Source organism: Ictalurus furcatus, chromosome 25 (assembly GCF_023375685.1).
Source record: "Ictalurus furcatus strain D&B chromosome 25, Billie_1.0, whole genome shotgun sequence".
In the NCBI taxonomy this organism is placed as follows: domain Eukaryota; kingdom Metazoa; phylum Chordata; class Actinopteri; order Siluriformes; family Ictaluridae; genus Ictalurus; species Ictalurus furcatus.
The window spans coordinates 16,668,287-16,690,990 of NC_071279.1; the positions used below are offsets into that span (position 1 = coordinate 16,668,287).

A 22,704-nucleotide genomic window follows, 5' to 3' on the forward strand; every position below is an offset into this window, starting at 1 on the left:
AATGAAGGAAGGGGAGAGAGGAAAGAAGGAGGAATGAAGGAAGGGGAGAGAGGAAAGAAAGAGGAATGAAGGAAGGGGAGAGAGGAAAGAAGGAGGAATGAAGCGGAAAGAGGAATGAAAGAGGAAAGAAATGGAGAAAAAAGGAAGGAATGAAGAAAGGAATGAAGGACAGAAAGAAAGACAGGGAGAGAAAAGGAAAAGACTGAAAAAGTGATGAGTAGGTAAAAAAAAGTGTCAAAAGCACAAAAAGGAAAGTGGGAAAGAGAGAAAAGAAAAATACAGCGGAGAGAGAGAACAGAAGACAAGTCATTGCTGATGCTATTATGAATCACTAAGTGAGGCAGTTGGAGGTGTGTCTTGTGGGCGGGGCTTAGAGGGTTGTGGAGTTTATGTGCTAAAAGCAGCTTCAAAGCATTTCCACACCACCTGAATTTCTTGGGACAGAAAGTAATTCATCATCAAATGGGAACAAAGTAGAAATACATAGTGGGGGAATTAAGTATTGAACGAGTCAACATCTTTTTCAGTATTTCCAATGAGGCTATTCACATGAAATTTTCACCAGACATCAGAATTAACTCAAGAAATCCACACATATAAAGACATCCAAACATTAAAGTCCATAAATGAAGTTATGTGTAATAAAGTGGAATGACACAGGAAAAAAATTATTGAACACGCTAACTGAAATGTATTTAATACTTCGTGGAGAAGCCTTTGTTTGTACTGACCGCCTCAAGACTCTTCCTGTATGAAGAAATTAATGTTCCGCAGTATTCAGGTGTGATTTTGGTCCATTCTTCTAAACATATCGTCTTTAAATCTTGTTCAATTGGATTCGAGTCAGGTGATTGACTCGGCCATTCTAAAACCTTGATATTTTTTCCTCTGAAACCAATTGAGTTTCCTTTGCTGTATGTTTGGATCGTTGTCCTGCTGGAAGCTCCACCCACGTCTCATCTTCATCATCCTGGTGGATGGCAGCAGATTCTTCTCAAGAATCTCCCGGTAAAGGGCTCCATTCATCGTTCCTTCAATTGTATGAAGTCTACCAGTACCATGCGATGAAAAACAGCCCCACACCATGATGCTTCCACCTCCAAACTTCACTGTTGGTGTAGCGTTTTTAGGCTGATGTGCAGTGCCATTTCTTCTCCAAATATGGTGTTTAGTATCACAGCCAAAAAGTTCAATTTTGCTCTCGTCTGACCAGACTACACTCTCCAGTATTTCACAGGCTTGTCCAAATGAGTTGTAGCAAACTTTAAACGAGCTTCGGCATGCCTTTTCTTTAGTAATGGAGTCTTGTGAGGTGAGCGTGAGCAGTGGAAAGCATTGCCTATTGTGTTCTCTGTGACGATGGTACCTGCTGCCTCCAAGTGTTTCTGGAGCGCTTTCCGAGTGGTCCTTGGCTCTTATAGTCTTCTGACTATCCTTCTGATTCCCTGGTCAGAAATCTTGCGAGGAGCTCCTGTGCGTGGCCGGTTGATGACGGAATGATGTTGCTTCCACTTGCGGATAATGGCCCCAGTCGTGCTTACTGGAAGATTCGGAAGTTTTGAAATACATCTGTATCCGATTCCATCAATATGTTTTGCAACAATAATGTTGTGAAGGTCTTAGGAGAGCTCTTTGCTTTTACCCATCATGAGATGTTTCTTGTGTGACACCTTGGTAACGAAAATCCTTTTTATAGACCATCAGTTACTAACCCAGCTGATATTAACTTGCACAGATAGGGGGTATAATTACTTACGGATTTCAGCCGGTTCCTTGCCTTACCTTACCTTAGAGAATTGCTTTTCCTTAGCGTGTTCAATACTTTTTCCTCCCGTGTCATTCCACTTTATTACACATAACTTCATTTATGGTCTTTAATGTTGTGAATTCTTTATATGTGTGGATTTCTTGAGTTAATACTGATGTCTGGTGAAAATTTCATGTGAATAACCTCACTGGAAATATATTTACTGAAAAATATGTTGACGCGTCCGATACTTATTTCCCCAACTGTACATGCTTATAGAACAAAAAAATAAAATAATCACTTACCATTGGTGACAAATGTGAAGAGAGTATCAGACAAAGAGCCGCTGAAAGAGAAAAAGAGGAAAAAAAGAGAAAAGAGAAAGAAAGATCAGTCAGTGATTATAATTACAGTGATAAATTAAGGGAAACGCCCACTGGGGGTAAAGAGCAGATCCTCTATTGTCCCACTCCCAAATCACCGCTAAACCGAGCGAGGCTTTTGTTCCTAAAGACCCCCTGCTGCCCCGGCACCCCCCACCCTACACACACGTCTGCGGTGAAGCCAAGCTGCCTGACAGTGCTGTGTTGGAGCTAATTAGAGGGAGCATGGTGGGAAATTGCACCTCTCGCAGCTATTACTTAAGGAACGTGCCATTTTCACAGGCGTCCTGGCTGCCATTTCCTTTTCATCATTCCTAGCAGTAACGTTGGAGTGGAGCCCTGCACATTGGGATGGGGGGAGGGCGGTGAGACGACTCTTTTTCCACGTGCATAAATAAGATGACTCAGGCTTAATCACTGGCCACCAGCACACAGCTACACTGAGCAACAGCAAATCTGCACAAGCGCTGTACTCGCTTCAGACATGCCATCCTGGGAAAGTGATTATTGAAATCATATCGATCCTAACGTTTCACCAAGCGTAAAGCCGTCCCTGGACAGCCTGCATCATCGATCCTATCCTCTCGGAGCGGATGCGCTTCTAATAGAAATCTGTCTCAGTGATGACAGGAAACTCATCTGAACACGGGCCACACATTTCACAGCTCAAGTTTCTTTTGGCAAGAGAATCATTTCAACTCATTTATATACTGATTTTACAAATCTCAAATTATATACACACACACACTATACAGATTAGTCAGGCTAAAAAAAAAACAAAAAACATTTATTTAAAAAAACAAAACAAAAAAAAAAACAGTGATTTCCTGAATTCTTGATAACACAAGAGTTAAACCATTGCAGGAAACAATCGATTCAGTACGAGCTCAGTTTTAGATTTTGGAAGAACCTGGAACAGAAGTCCCAAAACGGAAACCTTTATCCGCAGAAATCTAGAATAGGTATATACATAAGAATTTATAAGCAACATTAAAAAGCATTCAGAGGGATAGTGTACAGGATACTGAAGTGTACAGGAAGTGTAGGGAATACTGAAGAGTACGGGAACGCTGAAGTGTACAGAAACGCTGAAGTGTAAGGACCACTGAAGTGTATGGGAACGCTGAAATGTACGGGAACGCTGAAGTGTAAGGACCACTGAAGTGTACGGGAACGCTGAAGCGTAGGGAATACTAAAGTGTATGGGAACGCTGAAATGTACAGAAACGCTGAAGTGTAAGGACCACTGAAGTGTAGGGAATACTGAAGTGTACGGGAACGCTGAAGTGTAAGGACCACTGAAGTGTAGGGAATACTGAAGTGTACGGGAACGCTGAAGTGTACGGGAACGCCGAAGTGTAAGGACCACTGAAGTGTAGGGAATACTGAAGTGTATGGGAACGCTGAAGTGTACGGACCACTGAAGTGTAGGGAATACTGAAGTGTATGGGAACGCTGAAGTGTACGGGAACGCTGAAGTGTAAGGACCACTGAAGTGTAGGGAATACTGAAGTGTATGGGAACGCTGAAGTGTAAGGACCACTGAAGTATAGGGAATACTGAAGTGTATGGGAACGCTGAAGTGTACGGGAACGCTGAAGTGTAAGGACCACTGAAGTGTAGGGAATACTAAAGTGTACGGGAATGCTTAAATGTACGGGAACGCTTAAGTGTAAGGACCACTGAAGTGTAGGGAATACTAAAGTGTACGGGAATGCTGAAATGTACGGGAACGCTGAAGTGTAAGGACCACTGAAGTGTAGGGAACGCTGAAGTGTATGGGAACGCTGAAGTGTACGGGAACGCTGAAGTGTAAGGACCACTGAAGTGTAGGGAATACTGAAGTGTACGGGAATGCTGAAGTGTAAGGACCACTGAAGTGTAGGGAACGCTGAAGTGTACGGGAACGCTGAAGTGTACGGGAACGCTGAAGTGTACGGGAACGCTGAAGTGTATGGGAACGCTGAAGTGTACGGACCACTGAAGTGTAGGGAATACTGAAGTGTACGGGAACGCTGAAGTGTACGGGAACGCTGAAGTGTAAGGACCACTGAAGTGTACGGGAACGCTGAAGTGTAAGGACCACTGAAGTGTAGGGAATACTGAAGTGTACGGGAACGCTGAAGTGTACGGGAACGCTGAAGCGTAAGGACCACTGAAGTGTAGGGAATACTGAAGTGTACGGGAACGCTGAAGTGTAAGGACCACTGAAGTGTAGGGAATGCTGAAGTGTACGGGAACGCTGAAGTTAACGGAAAACATTTACAATTTTTCCATTCATTAAAGAACGACACGTCACACTTTTTATCCATTTATGGTCACATTTAATGCTGAGTTAATCCTGAGAAACCTGAAAGTGCTTCCTCTGTACTGAAGATATTCCCATGGCAAAAAAAAAAACCCATATTGGAACAAAGCTATTTTTAAACCTGTTAATTATTAGCCTCGGTTCATTTGGACTGTCCACCATGCAACAACTCTCTGCTGTTATAGAAGATTAATCAACACCTTCTGACCACTCAGAATGGAGAACTGTGCAAGAAAAGACAATAAAGTACTAAATGGAAAGCCCCACCGCTCAGTTATCTTGCTGTAAAGCACAACGCTGTCCTAATCCTAATAAATACTGTGGATAAAAGAAAATGCATTCACGTTCCATGACATGCTGTTTTCCCACTCCGTCATTCCCTAAAAGTAATATCTTTTGGTGAAAATCCACAATGGGCACCGATGAGGACATTTCTGAAGGAGCTGGTGCTTAACGAACCTCGAGGGCAAATCGATAGAAGGTGAGACGCATTCCCAATGCACCACATGATTACCGCAGTCTCATTTCAACACTCCCGTCCTGTTTAGATCGTCACCGCTCCAGAGAACAGGCTGCCAGCTCCGGATACACAAAATAAAAGGATAAACTGCTGAGCAAATCTGTGGCACAGCTCTACTCCAAACAAAACACGCCTCGTATGAGGCAACGCCTGGCCCATCAAATCCCGTCTCACCAGCAGCAGTAAGAAAGAGATGCACTGATAAATCAGGACGCGTCTCTAAAGAACATGTCCACACTCGCACAACGAACGCTAACGAGAAAGATGGAATAAATCCTCCTTTTTTTTAAAAAAAAAAATCAACACTATGAACTGTTCCTGTCATCACACTAAGTGTGGCGTTTAACTGTAGCCGATATTGAGCAGTGTAACCACACGCATTCCCCACACACTGACTGTAAAGAGCCTTTACAAAACCTGCAGCTTTTTAACCTCATTTCTATCCACAGCATCTGTCAAGCATGTGTGATTACAACAGACGAGAGCTTTACATCGTTCTCTGTACTGAGAAGAGAACAGACAAATGGCTACAAGAGAGACACAGGGAAAGAACGGGATAGGATGAGAGAAAGAAAGAAAAACAAATAAAAACAAGAAAAAGGAAAAAAAAAGGGTGCATATGTATGTGTAAGAGAGAGAGAGAGAGAGAGAGAGAGAGAGAGAGAGAGAGAGGAAAAGGAAGAGGGAGTACGTAAAACGAACCAAAGAAGTAAAGAATTTAAATGAGGAAGAATGGGGGAAAAGAAGGGTAAAACAGTTAAAAAAAAAAAAAAGGCAAGAAGGAGAAAGTGAGAGAGAAGGAAGACTAGAATGAGGGAAAGAAAAAGAGTAAGAAAGACAGGAAACACAAAAGATAAAATGTATAAAAGGAAGAATGGGGAAAAGGAGAGTAAAACCAGAAAAAGAAAGAAAAGTGTGTGTGAAAGAAAGAAAGAAAGAATGAATCCCAATGATCCAATGACGCCACAGTCATTCATAGCTGAGAGTAACCAAATTAAATAATAAAAAAAAAAAAGGGAAGGGTGTAATTCGTGTCTGTCGTACTGACACACGCACTACAGATAAAACACTGAATCATTTCTGTAACACAGCCCACAAGGTCACGTGTTAAACTGCACGTGAGACACACTGCACTGCCCGACTCCTGTCTGTACAGTTTTCATGACGATCACTGAAGTAGACTCACGTTTTGGACTGGATGCCGTTGGCTCGGACCGACTCGTAGTAACGAAGTCCACGCTGCTCCTCCACTGTGATCTCTCCCCCGAACTGGTCCGGAAAGATTCCTGCGTGGACCGCGGCTTTACACAGAACTGACGTCTGGAACCAAGAACCATGAGATACAGAACACACGTGTAAGCACACACATACCCATGTTATTTATTATATATATATTTACATATACACACTACTAAACACCCACCCAGCCACACCTATACATGTACACACTATACACGCTCACTCTCTCTCACACACCCCTACTGCAAACCTGCGAACTAAGTAATAACCTCAGACTTTCCACCCATCAGTAGACATTACGCTGACTTTCATCATGAGCTAGAACAGGAGCTTTTAATCTGGCTCCAGTGGCCTGATCCCTAATCTGCAGCTCCACCTGTCTAGCTCCATGTGTTTTCTCCGTCTGTTATACTGTCTCGCAGTTGCTCTACATCAGACTCTTCATTAGCGGGATGTGGTAATAACGCACGCGTCGTGTCTAATCACCAGAAACAGCTGCCTCATGAACCTGATCATTAATCCACCATCCAGGGCCAGAAACACTCCACAGTCGGATTACAGATTTCAGAGCTGATGTTTTTTTTTTTTTTTACTAAATCTTTTTCTAGCCCCTCAGATGAGAACGACGCCCCTGAAAGGCTTTCACTCTCAATTACATGCGTTGAAACTTTCGCAACGTCACGATTCTCAAAGACATTTCTGTAACTGATCGATTCATTCGTTTGACCGCGCTAATACAGAGCTATCGATCATAATGTGTTGAACGTTTATAAGTAATTACCCCCGTTATTCCCGCTGTCTGCAGAAGCGAATCCCGCACAAGCTTGCTCACACCCACCCTTCTGTTTGTATCAGTCCTTCGCCCAGAGCAGCTCGTTAACACGATGTGACTAACAGGACTTTGATCAGTTGTGTTTACACAAAGACAAGCTCTTACGCCGTACACTAGTTTCGTTTAGACAGTGAACGAAGGCATTTAGAAGCACCGAGGCGGGATTTGATCAACCATGACGGTTTCTGTTTGTGCGTGTTTGTTATGTATGCGTTAGCCACATCTGAAACCTGTGCGTGTAACCCAACAGCTCTGAGCTCCACCCGCCTTTTTTATTTATTTATTTATTTATTTTTTTTTACAACAGCCAGTGTGAGATAAAATCAGCCATGCTGCCTGTGAGTGTGAAGAGAGTCGACACCCGTACCTGGGATGCCAGCTAGAGTCTAATCACTAAGGCCCTGTTAACACTAGTGCGTTTTCGTTTTAAAACGCGTAACTGTTGCTACGGTTACGCCTGTCGTCCACACTACTCGAGACTTTCGGAAACGCAGGAGACCCCGTATCAGTTTGAAAACTCTGTGCTCGTGTTTCAGTGTGAACGGACCAAAAGGCAGGACGAAGGCATGGCTCCGCCCACATTCACCGCTTGATTGGGTGTTCTGGATCATCGCGTATCCTTCCCTGATTCGTCAAGCCCCTAGCATATGATCGTTACGCTGCATTGATCGTATGCGCAACAACACGGAGACAGAACCGCAAGATTCGCTGGCTTTGTCGTCATTCTTTGCAGCCGTTGTGCAGTTAAAATTCTGTATTTTATAATAATGCAGCTGCGTACATGCGCAGGAGGCGAGCTACAATTAGAGCGATCGCCGACAAATCTCATTTCAAGTGGCGCAAGTCCTACACGGAACGCCGGATTGTTGTGCTTGCCGGTGACTAGCAACCAACTTCCTGTTTACACTTGTACGCGCGTGCCCAGTGTGCATGAATGGTCACGTGACATGCGTTTTCGGTCGAGTCGTGTGGACGGAGATCGGTTCTGTTACGCAGTGGAAACGCCGACGTGGACGAGGCACGTTTTCATTTGAAAACGAAAACGCACTAGCGTAAACAGGGTCTAAATGAGGCCTACTCTTGTGTCCCGTTTTCTCCCGATATGCTTATTCCGCCGATTCCTATTCTGCGCCTTGCTCTAAAACGTTTAACGTGTTCAAAAACGTCCAAAAGTTCACGTGAAGTGTGAACATCCAATCAAACTCCAACCTTCAAGATCCTGATTCTTCCAACCAGACAAGCATACGAGTATGGGTGGTGTGTAGCTTGTGGGTGGGGTGTCTGATACCGGGAGTCGCAGTAGTGCTGCATTTGATTACAGATCATAACCCTGATAACGGGATCTTCCAACCTCCGTTTATTATTTTTCTGACCATTAACAAAAATTCCGCATGGACTTGGATTTCCTATTCGGAAAGCACGTGACATCTCATCGACAGCGCCGACCGTACGTTTTGCCGTTTTGACAAGTCAAGTACATCACAATATGAAATGTGCTGCTCATCTCACTTAATATTAGCTGGCATGTTGTTCACAAAAGACAAGCTTTGATCCTTACGCAACATCAAGACCTCGCTCGAGACCCCACAGGCTGAATCATCATGTCTTGATTGCACCCTTGACATTATCTCATCCCTCCAGGACTCTAAGGAGGACATGAAGGCAAACAGAACCCCAAACTATGTGGGTAAAAATCTGCAAACAAAGAAACAAACAAAAACCAAAAAACAAACACGACACCATTCCAGGATGAGTTCCTGTTTAGCGTTTCCACTGGACTGGAAGGACCACGAGCGGTGTGTGAAATAATAAAAGTGCCACGAGTTGTGTGACGGAACCAGCAATTCAGCAAAAATACACAAACACAGCGAACGTTTAGGAAGCTGAGACTGAAGATTTTTTTGTGGTGCGAACTGGCAGGAAAGTGGGTCTTTAATTTCAAACTCTCCCACGTCGTTACAACAAATTGTCCCAAACATAGGGAACCAGAAAGGCTCATTTTGTCCGGCATCATGTTCCCGTTTATGCCAAGAAGTCACGTTAACCACAGAATGGGAGCTGGAGTAAAATAAAAAGCACCTTCTCAGTCAAAAAAGTACTGAAGGTCTGCATTTAGATGTTAATTACTGCTTGATACTCATGGTTCAGCCTGACTTTCTGAGGTAACTATGAGAACAATGAAGGCTGGACAATTCATTTACTGCATGTGGACACACACTCACACACACACACACACTTCCCTGTCCTCTCGGATACTTCTCACTGAGCTGTCACACACAATGAAACACAATGAGACCAGCACCGGGCTTTCCTTCCCCCAGCCTCTATTCTCTAACCAAAAGCATCCCAGACCTCCTGCTCAGAGAAGCCTCCATCCTGCCACTCATCTCCAACACCAACCTGTTTTGCCTGCTCATAAATATACCCCCCCCCCTTCCCTACCCCCGACCCTGCTCAGCAGGGGGAAAGTACTCCCTGGGGATGTCCCGTCACACTCCTCATCTCCTCTCTGATGAAATGCAGAACAATAAGAGCTGCACTCACGTGTCTGTAGCCCTGAGAAACGTCTCCGGCCACGTCACCCTCTGCAGCTCCACATCCGGCAGGACAGAACTTCCTACAGCAGGAGACAACAATAAAGTAGCTGCTTATACTTCGGCTAATTATAGCCCGCACACACACCCGTACACACAAATACAAACACACACACACACACACACACACACACAAGGTGGCAGAGAATCAACAAGTGCTAGGGAGTTAATTTATGAGTGCGGAGGATGAAAGCAAAAGTGTCTGAGGGATTCAGACCAACAAACACTGACAATCTGGACTGAGAGAAAGAAAAAAAAAAAAAGATAGATGGGGGAGAGAGAGAGACTGACAGATAGATAGAGACAGAGAGAAAAAGAGTGACATAGAGCGGGACAGAGACCGAGAGAGATGGAGAGAGACAGAGAGAGTATGAGTGATAGAGAGACAGAGAATCAGAAAGAAAGAAAGACAGAGGGACAGAGAGAAAGAGCGAGTTAGAGAGAGACAGACAGAAAAAAGAGAGGGGGACAGAGACAGAGAGAGACAAAGGGGGGGGAGAGAGAGAAAGAGAACATCAGAGACAGAGAGACGGAGAATCAGAAAGAAAGAAAGACAGAGGGACAGAGAGAAAGAGCGAGTTAGAGAGAGACAGACAGAAAAAAGAGAGGGGGACAGAGACAGAGAGAGACAAGGGGGGGGGGAGAGAGAGAAAGAGAGAACATCAGAGACAGAGAGACGGAGAATCAGAAAGAAAGGAAGACAGAGGGACAGAGAAAAAGACTGAATTAGAGAGAGATAGAAAGAAAAAAAGAGAGAAGAGGACAGAGAGAGATAAAAAGAGACAGGAAGAAAATGAGAGAGAGAGAGAGAGTATAACAAACCAGAGACGGTGAAAATTGAGCGCCTTTACCGGTTTAGGTTTGTTTATATTTATTTCAGGAGTTGCGCTGAAGCTTGAATTTCAAATGACTTCCCGTTCACTACGGATGCTCACTACTCGGCTCTAACGCTGCTGCTGCATTAGCTGCATGTAGTGAGCATCTATAGTGAATTATAGCTAGATTGATTTCACTAGTCAAAACAACAACATCTGAGACTGAGCCACAGAAAAACAGTGACTGAAACACACCTCACTTGTACGTCACGTCATTTCTTTGTCCTTACAGAAACGAACATGTAATGAAATACACGAGAGATAACACGGTGCGCCATACACGGCATGTTTTATTCATAGCGTTGTTCCTCCTACATTAAGTGACGCAAAGGCGGTTGAGATTTAAAGTAAACCGTGGGGTTGGGATGTTTAATAAACAGTAAAAACAGTTACCTGTAGTGGGAGAGGGAGAAATGGCTGCCTTTGTCTGTGCACGTCAGCAGCTCTGAGGAGGAAAAGCACAGGAGGGACACAAACACAATGAGGGATCATAAGAGAAGCTCAGAAATGTCTCCTCAGCGGAAAACCTGGGATATCTCAACAAACAGCAGGAGGCACAACAGGACACACACACACACTCACACACACGTCATCACAACAGGATGAACAGCCTGCTTCCTTTACCACATCTGGGTTGAAAACACCTCCACACACACACACACACACACACACACACACACCCCAGCATTGATAAAGCATGGGAGTGGATAAGCACCTCGCGTCGGGTGAGAGTGGCGTGTTATGTCGGGACATGCTGAGCGAAGAGACGGTGAGGACGTGCCGAGGCTTAGTCCGACTTAACAAGTGTAACCTGCTTTAAAATCCAATCAAAACTGAAAACAAACAAACAAGCCAAATAAAAATAAACAGAAAATAATAAATGGTGGACACCGTGTGCTGGATTTCAGTGAATCTGATCAGTCTGCTTTGGGTCCTATTTGATTTAGTTTTGTTTTCAACATAAAAAAACAAACAAACAAAAAAAACGAGAAAACTCTTCTTCCATAGAGACATTACAAAAATGACCCTGAGTGGCGTGAACGCGGAGCGAGTGTTAAACAAATAATCGAAAAATTCTATAAAATGATTCGTTTCTAATATTTTGTGTATTGCAGCGTATCTGGAGTCATCTGGCTCAGTGTAGCAGCTTGGAACTCTCCAAAAAAAAACAAAACAAAGGAGACAAAAAATTGCAACCCAAAACACAAGGCATGTTTGATTCGCTTCCTGCATCCGAGTCGATTCAGAGTCGAATCACTTTCTCACTGCAATTGAACCACGCCTCGGTCACATGCTCCCGATCTGGTTTGTTTTGGTCCCGAGTGCGATTGCTGTGTCATCACCTGCCTAAACAACCGCAGCGAGGACGAGGAGAAATGACTAAACGCTGCATATGTGAAGCGTGCAAGAGGGTGAAAGACGTCTGGCCTACCTGTGTGGTTGACAGTGCTGTAGGAAAGCCGGAAGCCTCTGCCTGAGGAGTGACGGCTGGAGCGGAAGCTCACCGTGAGCTCGCTGGCGTCTGTGTAAAGAGGCTGGCTGGTCACTCTGGGGTGAGATTTCGGCTCGCCGCAATACTGCCAGTACACTAACACACAACAGACACGGAGTTAGAAATATTATCCGCCATCCTGCAGGTCAATCCACTTCCTGTTATCACCTGTAGATAAAGGAGTATTTTATTCCCGTTACTGGGCTTGTGGGAGACAGTGTGTAATACCCATCGCATTGTGTAATACCTATCACGACCCCCTAACCATCGCATACTGATGAGGGCGTCGGCCATGTCTCTGAGCCGAGGGCGAAGAAACGGGCGTCACCTGACACATGGATCGTGTACGTGTTCCATCATTATAGTGGGGGGGGGGGGGGGGAGAAACTGGTTAAGCGCTTCCTAGTCGCTAGGATTAGTATTTAATCTTTTTTTTTTTATAATTAGGCATTAATAATGTCAGGGATGTTTGCAAAACTGAAGCCAGGCCTGTAAATAAACATAAAGTGTTGTTAGCTGTAACTAAGCTTGTTATAAAACAGCAGCGGATACTTTCTGAATTCTTGTACAGTGTTTCATTTTCTTAACTTAAACCCCTGAGCGAAGACGCTCACAGCTTCATCTATTTGGCAGTGCGGACAAGCGAAGAGCTGGTGTTTCACAGACAAGCCACCCCCCCCAATCCCTCTATATGGCCACGTCGCTCTTCATTTCAGTCCGTTCTCCATTTTCAGCTTCATAAAGCCCTGCCGCACTGCACGTCGTCACCTGAACCGTCTCTTCCTCCTAACCTTTCAGAGCGGCCATGAAATAACGAGTGGTCTTTTGTCAGAAGCAGGAGCCTGACTGAAGGACCGGCGGGGTTAGACAATAGTTCTGTAAAGGGCCGGATGTGAAGTGATATAGATCTGATGTACAGTGACACGACGGCGAAATCCATTATATGATATTTAACGAGCACTGGTCTCTTTGTAGTAAATATGAGTAGATATAAAGTATAAATCTGTATGGTAATGTACAGAAATTCACAAACTCATTTCCTCATATGCTCATGTTGTGAAACCTGGTGTGAGTAACACGCAGCGTCCTTCAGGAAAAAGAGTAATCGCATGATCTAGGGATGACTGAAGACTGGTTCACCAGGAGTTGTCCAATATCCTCTGACACGCTGGACTGAAATTTCACTTCTCTCGTCAAGCTGTGTCTTGAAGAGAACAGTAGCACTTTTCCATCGGACAGAGAAGCGCGGTACCGTACTTGAACCGTGATTCTACCTTCTGCTTTTATATCCATCACCATGTGCCCCATATATCTCATCAGGATACCAGAAAAACAAATACTGACACATGGGCAAAGCTAGAAATCAGATCACCGATTGGTCAAACAAAATCTGTACAGAATCCTCCCAATCAATGGATGTCTCTTGCCAGAATGTGGCTCGTTATCGAGCTAGAAGGTGAATTTTCTCTTCATCTTCAACTGATTATCAAAGGCCTTTTATTCGTTTATTTTTGCCCAAATAGATTGATATTTGGAGCTATCCATGAGTCCCGTTAACTTGAATAAAGCCCCAGTCCCAGTTGAAGAGAAACAGCCTCAGAACATGACGCTACCACCACCATGCTTCACCATGCATATGGTTGTTCTTTGGGTGATAAGCCGTCTTGTTTTTCGTGAGATGTGTGTAAACATTTTAAATACACTATGTGATCATACAGGCTCCGAATTTCACGCCGTCATCCATTTAAAAGATTTCCTACAGTCGAGCTATTATTGGACGTCACCATGCGTCCGCCATTCAGAGGCAGTCAGGGATGGAGCATCCTCGTTTCACTTTCAAAACTTTCCCATATCAAGATAACGTGGCCCATGGAGTCTGCCAGAGCGCTACATGAGAACAGGAGTTTGCACACTTTCACATCAACGTGGTGCAATTCTGTGCACTGTTGCCAAATGAACACAGTTCCGATTACACAACATGACTTCCACCACACCTGGTGAAATCCCCATCTTACTCTTTAAAATAGTAGCACAATGTCTTAACATGTGCGGATCTCATTAACACACCATCAGCACAATGGAGCTATTTATACTGTGTTAACTTGCTGAAAAGCAAAGGCAACAGCAGAATGTCCTCAAATGTAGGTTGTAAAAAAGTGGGAGAAGGGGGGGGGGAAATGGAAGCGATGTCTTCCAAAAAACAACGCACAATTTGTTCCTAATGAGGAAGTGCTAGTGTAGGACAGAGTATCACATGATGTAATGGCATGTACAGGACTAGCATCATCTCCTTTTGTTTGGACAACTAGCAAAACAAGTTTAACGGCTCAAATCAGCAGAAAGGCAGCGTCACACGACGCATTCCACAAGCAGTTTACATCTAATAAAGGTCAACTGATATGGCAAATAAACTCGACTCAGTTGGGACTGCATTTATCCACACAGGGAATTTTAACCTGCTCACTTCAAGCCGCTAAGCAGGAATTCCAAGTCAGAATCTGGGAACAGCCCTGCTTTCTCTCTGACCAACCCTGGAAGTATTTAGGCAACTCACTACAGAAACATGTCTTAAAAGTCTAAAAATGACAGGATGTACAAGTCTGGAACCTTGCAAAATCATATCGCACGCTACTTGCTCAACGGCTCAGTAACCAGATTCAAACCCAGGACCATCTGTATCCATGCCGAGCGTACGGTATATGTGCCACGTTCCCATCGCATAACATCCAGTGACAGTATGAGGAGCTTCTCTGGAGTTTATCACCTGCGTATATATATTTCAGATTTGTTGGAAATACTGCACAACATTTCTCATCCACTTCATGACCACATCAATGCATTTAGCTACAAATAAAAGGTCACATCGAATTAAAACACTGTTCGCTTACCAAAAGTCGTCCCATGGTTCTCCTTTATGACCTTCAAATAGTCTGTCTCACAGTCCACTCCCTCAATGGAGACATCTTCGAACTTTAGGACGATCCTGAGGCTGCTGTGGACGCCGATCTTCCACTCACACGACGAGTTGTTGGGGTACTCGTCCGGATAGTTCTTCGAGGACAGGAGACCACTCTGTGGACCCAGATCTGACTGGCCACAACCATCCTCTGAGGAGAACACACAACAAACAGTTTCCTCAAATAGAGGCACCTACTATCCAGCTATGTGCGATTATACAGTTTAGATGGTAGTGATGAATTTTCTATAACAGCTCAGACTGTAGTAGCAGATCACATTGTGAAATAATTTATCAAAATATCAATAATATATATCGCCACATCGCCCAGCCCTACTCTACCGGACATTCGAAATGCACTTTAACGGGTAATATTTGAGCCGATAGCTTTAAAGACCGTGGGAAAACATCCTTCACGTGTATGCGTCATCAGTATTACCAATACGTGCTTCAAACTAAGCGCCATTATTCCTCACAGTGCATTTCTTTGCACGATTGGGACAATTAAGTGAAAGGCTAATTGCATTTCAACATTTCTTTGATATGTAACAACAATCCTACGATGTATTTAATGTAGGGGCGCAGCATTCCATATAATTCGGCGTCTCAAACACCTCAGTATTCTGGACACCTTAGTTTTTCATACACTTGAGGAGCTCGTACACCTCAGTAGCCCGTACACTTCGGCATTCCATATACTTCAATATCCTGTACACTTCGGCATTCCATATACTTCAATATCCTGTACACTTCGGCATTCCATATACTTCAATATCCTTTACACTTCGGCATTCCATATACTTCAGTATCCTGTACATTTCAGCATTCCATATACTTCAGTATCCTGTACACTTCAGCATTCCGTACACTTGGGGAGCCCGTACACTTCAGCATTCCGTACACTACAGTATCCCATACACTTCAGCATTCCGTACACTTCAGTATCCTGTACACTTCAACATTCCATATACTTCAGTATCCTGTACACTTCAACATTCCATATACTTCAGTATCTTATACACTTCAGCATTCCATACACTCAGTATCCTGTACACTTCAGTATCCCGTACACTTCGGGAGCCCGTACACTTCGGGAGCCCGTACACTTCGGGAGCATGTACACTTCAGCATTCCATATATTTCAGTATCCTGTACACTTCGGTATACATACACTTGGGGAGCCCGTACACTTGGGGAGCCCGTACACTTGGGGAGCCCGTACACTTCAGCATTCCATATATTTCAGTATCCTGTACACTTCGGTATACGTACACTTGGGGAGCCCGTACACTTCAGCATTCCATATATTTCAGTATTCTGTACACTTGGGGAGCACGTACACTTGGGGAGCACGTACACTTGGGGAGCACGTACACTTGGGGAGCCCGTACACTTGGGGAGCCCGTACACTTCAGCATTCCATATATTTCAGTATCCTGTACACTTCAGTAACAGGTAAACTTCGGCCGGAGTTCAGCTTTTCATACACTTCAGTATCGAGTACACTTCACTACTTTCCCAGCTAATAAAAAGGAAAACAATAAATTTACAGTTGCTGGTTGGAGAATAAATATAAACTAGTGGTATCGCTATTCATTCCCATTTCCCTCAAAACTGCACATACCCAAATATTCCGCTGCAGCTAATTACGGCCTCCATCCTGAGTTGGACGTGGAGATTGGACACAAGGTTGGTTATTTCATTTTCGATGACTCCCACCACACCGGGTATATATGCAACCCAAACGTGAGCCTAATAGAGATTTCTGTCATGAACACATTGTTACTACATAACAGATGAGACACACGAGATACAGATTTAACACGAGATCCTGAATAATTATACAGACAAGCTGCATGTTAAAGCAACATCCACGACAGAACTTCGATACGTGCCTGCCTGGTCCGAGCGAGGCGAGTGGCAACACGGCGCGGACGCCCCAGACGTACACTCGAGGCTGAGCGCGGCAGTGAGGAGAGGAATGCGACTCCTCCGGAGTATTCACAGGCTGCTTTTGGGATGGTCAGCTGCTGGGAGCAGCAGGTCTTCGGGATGAGCGCAGGACATGGGACAGGCTTTCACGGGTGAGGGGATAGTGTGTGTGTGTGTGTATCACATGCACATTTCCCACGGCTCAAGCATCTGTAGCGGGGTTTCCGTCCGACTGCAGTGGTGTAAATCTCGTTCTTTATGCACGGAACACACTCGTGACTGAAAGACCCATGTAATATCTCAGTACTGAAATATTAGCATCATATTATTACATTACTGCACTGATGCAAACAACAACAAAACCACTTTTAAGCACTGCTTTCCCCCTCTAGGAGCAAATTACTAATGGATCACGATGAACCATGGCATTTAGGGACATTCTTACAGTTCTCCCACTACAGTGAGAAATACTTCCAAACTGACACACCTCTAAGCCCCAGAACACAGTGCAGCTTTGAGGTGTAAAACTAACAGCACATTACCTACGCTGCATTACGTCATTGTGTATCTTAGTGGACACACAGTGGCCTCTGTGGTCTCGAATAAACCGAAGCCAGACGTGCTCGTGAGCTCGTTCCAGAGAGTGAGAGAGAGGCCAATGGAAAAGTGCAAACAGGAAAGCCACACCTGGTGGCAGGTGAGCGAGCGCTGATGTCATGAGCTAAAAAAAGACCGCGTAAGTGTGGACCACAACATAAAATAATAAAACAATAACAGGAACCGTGACAGACTGAGGAGCTGAGATGCAGGAATGTGGTTAGAAATATGGAAAGGAATAAAACACTCGGGGGGGCGCGTTCTGTTATAGGACAATAATCAATAAATCACGAGTCGCACGTGTTCGGGCGACGCAACTGTCGCTACAAATCTGCTAGACGTTCGCTGAACAAGATACAGGGAGAAAACTCAAAAGGGAGGCCAGCTGGGGCACTGGGGGGAAAAAATATGAAGGAAAACAGAAAGTTAAGCGCATAAATTAGAAGGCAGGAAGTACATGATTTCTCACCGAGTGATCGCAAATTCGGCTCTCGGTCAATTAACTCCAAGTAGTGCTGAGAGACGAGAGCTCGGTAATCAATGACGATGAAACCCAGACATCATTTTATTGACTCACGTGTAGTAGATCACAACACACGCTAGGCTCAACCTACGATAGCTAGGACTGCATGATTGGTAGTGTAATTATTTATTCGTTTACGTATAAAGCAGCAGAGCAACGATTCTCAGTCATTCCTAGAACACATGAGAGACAGTATAAGCGTCGAACAAACCGCAACAGTGCAGCAGTACAGAAGTACGCATTCCAACACGAACGAACCGCAGCCGTATCGTGCACGGACTGTACAAACTCAACAATCGAAGCGGTTATATTTTGCGCTACAGATTGGGAAATATGTATCACAAGGTTCCTGGGTCTGTATAGGATATATTTAATGCTGGAAGATGTGTGACGACGTCATTACGCCGTTCGGGTTTTCACATACTCGTTCCTGAGAAGGTATCAGATTTCAGATCGGACCAGTATCGGTTCCTCTGTACTCTGATATCGCACTGGTATCAAAAATGGAACCTGGAACAGGTGCATGACCGCATGCTTACAAGAAAACAAACAACGGCTGCATGGTTCGTTCGCTGTCTTGCGTGATTAGTAAAAAGATGATAAGACTAAGTGTAAACAGAACGTGGCACTAAAGTAGTGGACGAGATGGTGGAAAATATCACATCGCCGGCCCCAAAGATGATTTGCATCACGATATTTACGACAATTTAGTGGAAATTGTCACATTTCTGGACCCGAAAACGATTTGTATCACGATATTTAGGACGATATAACGGAAAACATCGCATCGCTGTACCTGAAGACGATTTGTCTCACGATATTTAGGATCATTTAAAGGAAAATTTCGCATCGCTGTTCCCAAAAAGATTTGTATCACAATATTTAAGGATGATTTAACAACAACAAAAAAAATGTTCGCGTCGCTGTACCCGAAGACGATTTGTATCACTATATCTCACATTGCTGAAATTTTGCCAACTAAACATTGCAGCCATATTGTTAAAAATATACATAAAATTCGTCGAGTTTGTGCTCAATGTTTACAAAAGTATTATGCGAGGAAAACGAAGGGAAACTACATCATGATTGGTACAAAAATATCAACACAAGTCGGACCACTAAGTAACAAGTACTGTACTGACAACTCATGAACCTCGTCATATCCCTCAACCCCACATCAAAATGAACCGCTTTTCATGAAGCAAATCTTCACAGAAATTGTACAGATTTTTAAAAAAAAATAACATTCAGGAAATGTTCCAACACCGTTAAGACTCACAATATGACACATGAATAAACGGATAAATAAATGAGCAGACAAAAACAAACAAAGAGGCTGAAGAAAAACAAAGTAAGCACTGAATAGCATGAAAAACAAGCTCAAAAGTTTGACAAATTATGAAATGTCATGAAATATAGCCAATATATATATCTATATAAATTCACGCTTCCTACCAAATGGCTATTTAATCCATTTGTAATGAAAAAAAACTGAGCATTAAAAAAAAAAAAACATTTCTCTGTTCAACATTAGGAACATTTCTAACTCAAACACACAATGTAAACATTAGCAAGCAAGCTGCACAGTTTCATCTTTTCTCCCAAGTGTTATGTTTAGTCCACTAGTAATAGAAGCATTTCACCAGTCAAATATTTTTCCAAAATTAAAACTCAAAAACATCACTTTAGAAATTCATTCTCTCGAAGATAAAAGTAACTTTGCTCTTTTTTTTTTTGGGGGGGGGGGGGGGGGGGGGTAACATTTTAACATCTAAACGTCAAAAGTACTCCATGACAAGTCCTAAATAAACCCCTAGTGCACTAAGTAGGGTGCTTTAAAGCCATTATTTCGCATTATAACACGTCGATATGGAGAAATAGAGCGAGTAGGGAGTTATTTGGGATTTGTCCATGTTCATGCAACAAAATTTTGACCTAGAACATGTTTATTTTCTACTCGAATAACATGATATTCCGCAAAACTACACAATGACTAGGAGACAAACGCGTTGAACGTTTAAAACCCCTGAACCTCGGACGCGTTTTATTTTCACGCACTAATTACTAGGTTAGTTTGCAGTTTTGGATGTAGCTAGCACTAGTTAATGGTTTCACGTTCGTCTCGGGGACATGTTTATCCTTTTCTGTGACACAGAGTACACGCATTGATACTTAGTAACACTGTGTGTTGGGTTGTTAGCTTATTGAACGCAACACTGTGTTCATTCTGCAGCCGGTTATTTTGTTTCCATTCGCCCTTTCTGCTCAACTTACCGGGTTTCTCGGCGAGTGTAAGCGGGTAAACTGTTACACACACGAAAACCAGTCCATAAAATGATTTTTCGGCGAACATTTCAACTTCAGGCCACCGGGAGACGCGGAAAAAGTGCCAACGCGCATTTGGAGAAACTTTACTGGAACATGTTCCTGAGGGGAAAATTTTTAAAAAATAAATAAAAAAATAAAAAGCAGGAGCTCGTCCGTATAGGACTTGGGAATTCTGTCTACTAGACGAGATTTTGGTGCTCACACACACTCACACACACTCTGAATGAACTCTTCCGTGTTTTGCCCCCTCAGTTGCGCCACCAAACGGCACGCGGTAACATTGCGCATGCGCTCACTCACACACTCAAATAATAAGCTCATACAAAGCCATTAAGAGCCTAGATAGACTGCAAAATCAACTAATTTATACACTACATAGTGCGCCTATAATGGCAATGAGAACCATTTGAGATTGGCCCCCCGTCACGCGCCACAATTTAACACATTCATGCATAAATTATTTATACACACCTAGATTCTTTTCAATTTTCTGTCTTTTTTCCTTGTAACTTAAAATTAAATGATATATTAATTTAGATGCTGTCTAATAAATAATTTTTTTTCCCATCCATCCATCTTCTATACCGCTTACTCCTTTTCAGGGTCACGGGGAACCTGGAGCCTATCCCAGGGAGCATCGGGCACAGGGCGGGGTACACCCTGGACAGGGTGCCGATCCATCGCAGGGCACAATCACATACACACTCACACACCCATTCATACACTACGGACACTTTGGACACGCCAATCAGTCTACCATGCATGTGTTTGGACTGGGGGAGGAAACCGGAGTACCCGGAGGAAGAACGGGGAGGACATGCAAACTCCACACACACACAGGGCCACTGTGGAACTTGAACCCCGGACTCTGGAGGTGTGAGGCGAACGTGCTAACCACTAAGCCACCTTGCGCTCCTAATATATATTTTTTAATTATCTTAATTATTGTTATAGTATTATTATTAATAATAATAACATCATCATCATCATCATCATCTTCGAATGTCCAGTTTTTTTTACATTCAGGTTTAAAATATTTACTGTTAAAAAAAATCTGAATTTACAAAATGTACACAATTTAGGAGACAATGAGGTAAAACAATCATCTTCCCCCAAACAACACTAGTTAACAACAACAACAAACAAACAAATAAACATTTTTTTTTTAAAAATCGAATTATTATTATTATTATTATTTTATTTTTTTTATTATGTGTATTAATTAGGAAACATTAGGAAAATAAAGTCAGGAAAATAAAGAATAAAATATAAGAAAAGGCACCTATATAGGATTTAGGGTGCCATTTTCTTGTCTCCGCCCACTAACTGTCACTTTACCAGTCAGACCAGTCTAACTGGGACTTCTGTGGTTTCGGTCTGTATGCCATATTTCTTTTTTTTTTTTTAAATGAAGACTGTATAAATTAACATATAAAAGCTTTATAACAGTTATTTATATTTGACATAAATAAAACTATTAGTAATATTTTTTAAGCACATTTACACAATATAAAGTAAATATTGAGGCTAAGCATAATAATAATAATAATAATAATAATAATAATAATAATAATAAATTATTATGAATTAATATTTACAGTTTTACATCCATTTGCATAATGCTAGTTGTTGTCTAACATTTTAAGAATTTTGGAAAAACTGATTCAAGAGTAATAAAATAAAATAAATCGAATTCTAATAAATGTATTATACATTACAGAACAAAACCAAATTATATATATATATATATATATATATATATATATATATATATATATATATATATATATATATATATATACACTTCAGTACAATGTAGTAATTCTGTTCTGCTGCACATGAACTTCTGCCAGTGAGCAGAGAAGGTCAAAGGTCAGGCTGCTTCCAGTGGCCTAAGTGAACACATTAATTTCTTTAAGATGATCTGGTTCGTGTTCTTTCAGGGAGGGAAATTAAGTGTGTACTGCAGAAAGCATCTTAACTGTGTTGTTTAGGATTCAGCTACATTAAAATAAAGTTTCCCTGCTGTGCCAGAGCTGTTTGATGTTAGGGATAGAAATAAAATGTATGAATGTATACAGCATTAATTAACTAAGTAATAAGTTTATTTCCACTCGGGTTAAAACTAGAGATGGCCCAGATCTGATACCCAGTATGAGTATCGGGCCAATACCAATACCAATACCAATACCGGTGAATCTGATATCTGAGAAAACACATCAGATATCGAATCCTCTAGCAAATGGCAAAGATTCGGATTGGATTTGGGAAATTAACGCATTTTTTGGAGCTGGAAAATTCTGCATATATATATTAAAAAAAACTTGAATGCTTTTTTCTTTTTCCTAATGATTTTAGTACATTTATACTTGTTTATA

The 22,704-nt window shown here is 42.7% G+C and overlaps 1 protein-coding gene across 1 annotated transcript in view; it reads right to left on the reverse strand.

Moving 5' to 3' along the window:
- Positions 1-21,224, reverse strand: part of dcbld1 (discoidin, CUB and LCCL domain containing 1) — a 36,130-nt gene extending 14,906 nt beyond the window's left edge. Inside the window, exons 1-7 of the mRNA XM_053613758.1 lie at positions 20,273-21,224; positions 14,879-15,097; positions 11,931-12,086; positions 10,892-10,943; positions 9,574-9,646; positions 6,145-6,278; positions 2,053-2,093 (exon numbers count right to left, since the gene is read on the reverse strand). Coding sequence (XP_053469733.1) covers positions 2,053-2,093; positions 6,145-6,278; positions 9,574-9,646; positions 10,892-10,943; positions 11,931-12,086; positions 14,879-15,097; positions 20,273-20,351 — 754 coding nt within the window. The 5' untranslated portion in view covers positions 20,352-21,224. The remainder of the gene's footprint in view (positions 1-2,052; positions 2,094-6,144; positions 6,279-9,573; positions 9,647-10,891; positions 10,944-11,930; positions 12,087-14,878; positions 15,098-20,272) is intronic.
- Between the last annotated feature and the right edge of the window lie 1,480 nt (positions 21,225-22,704).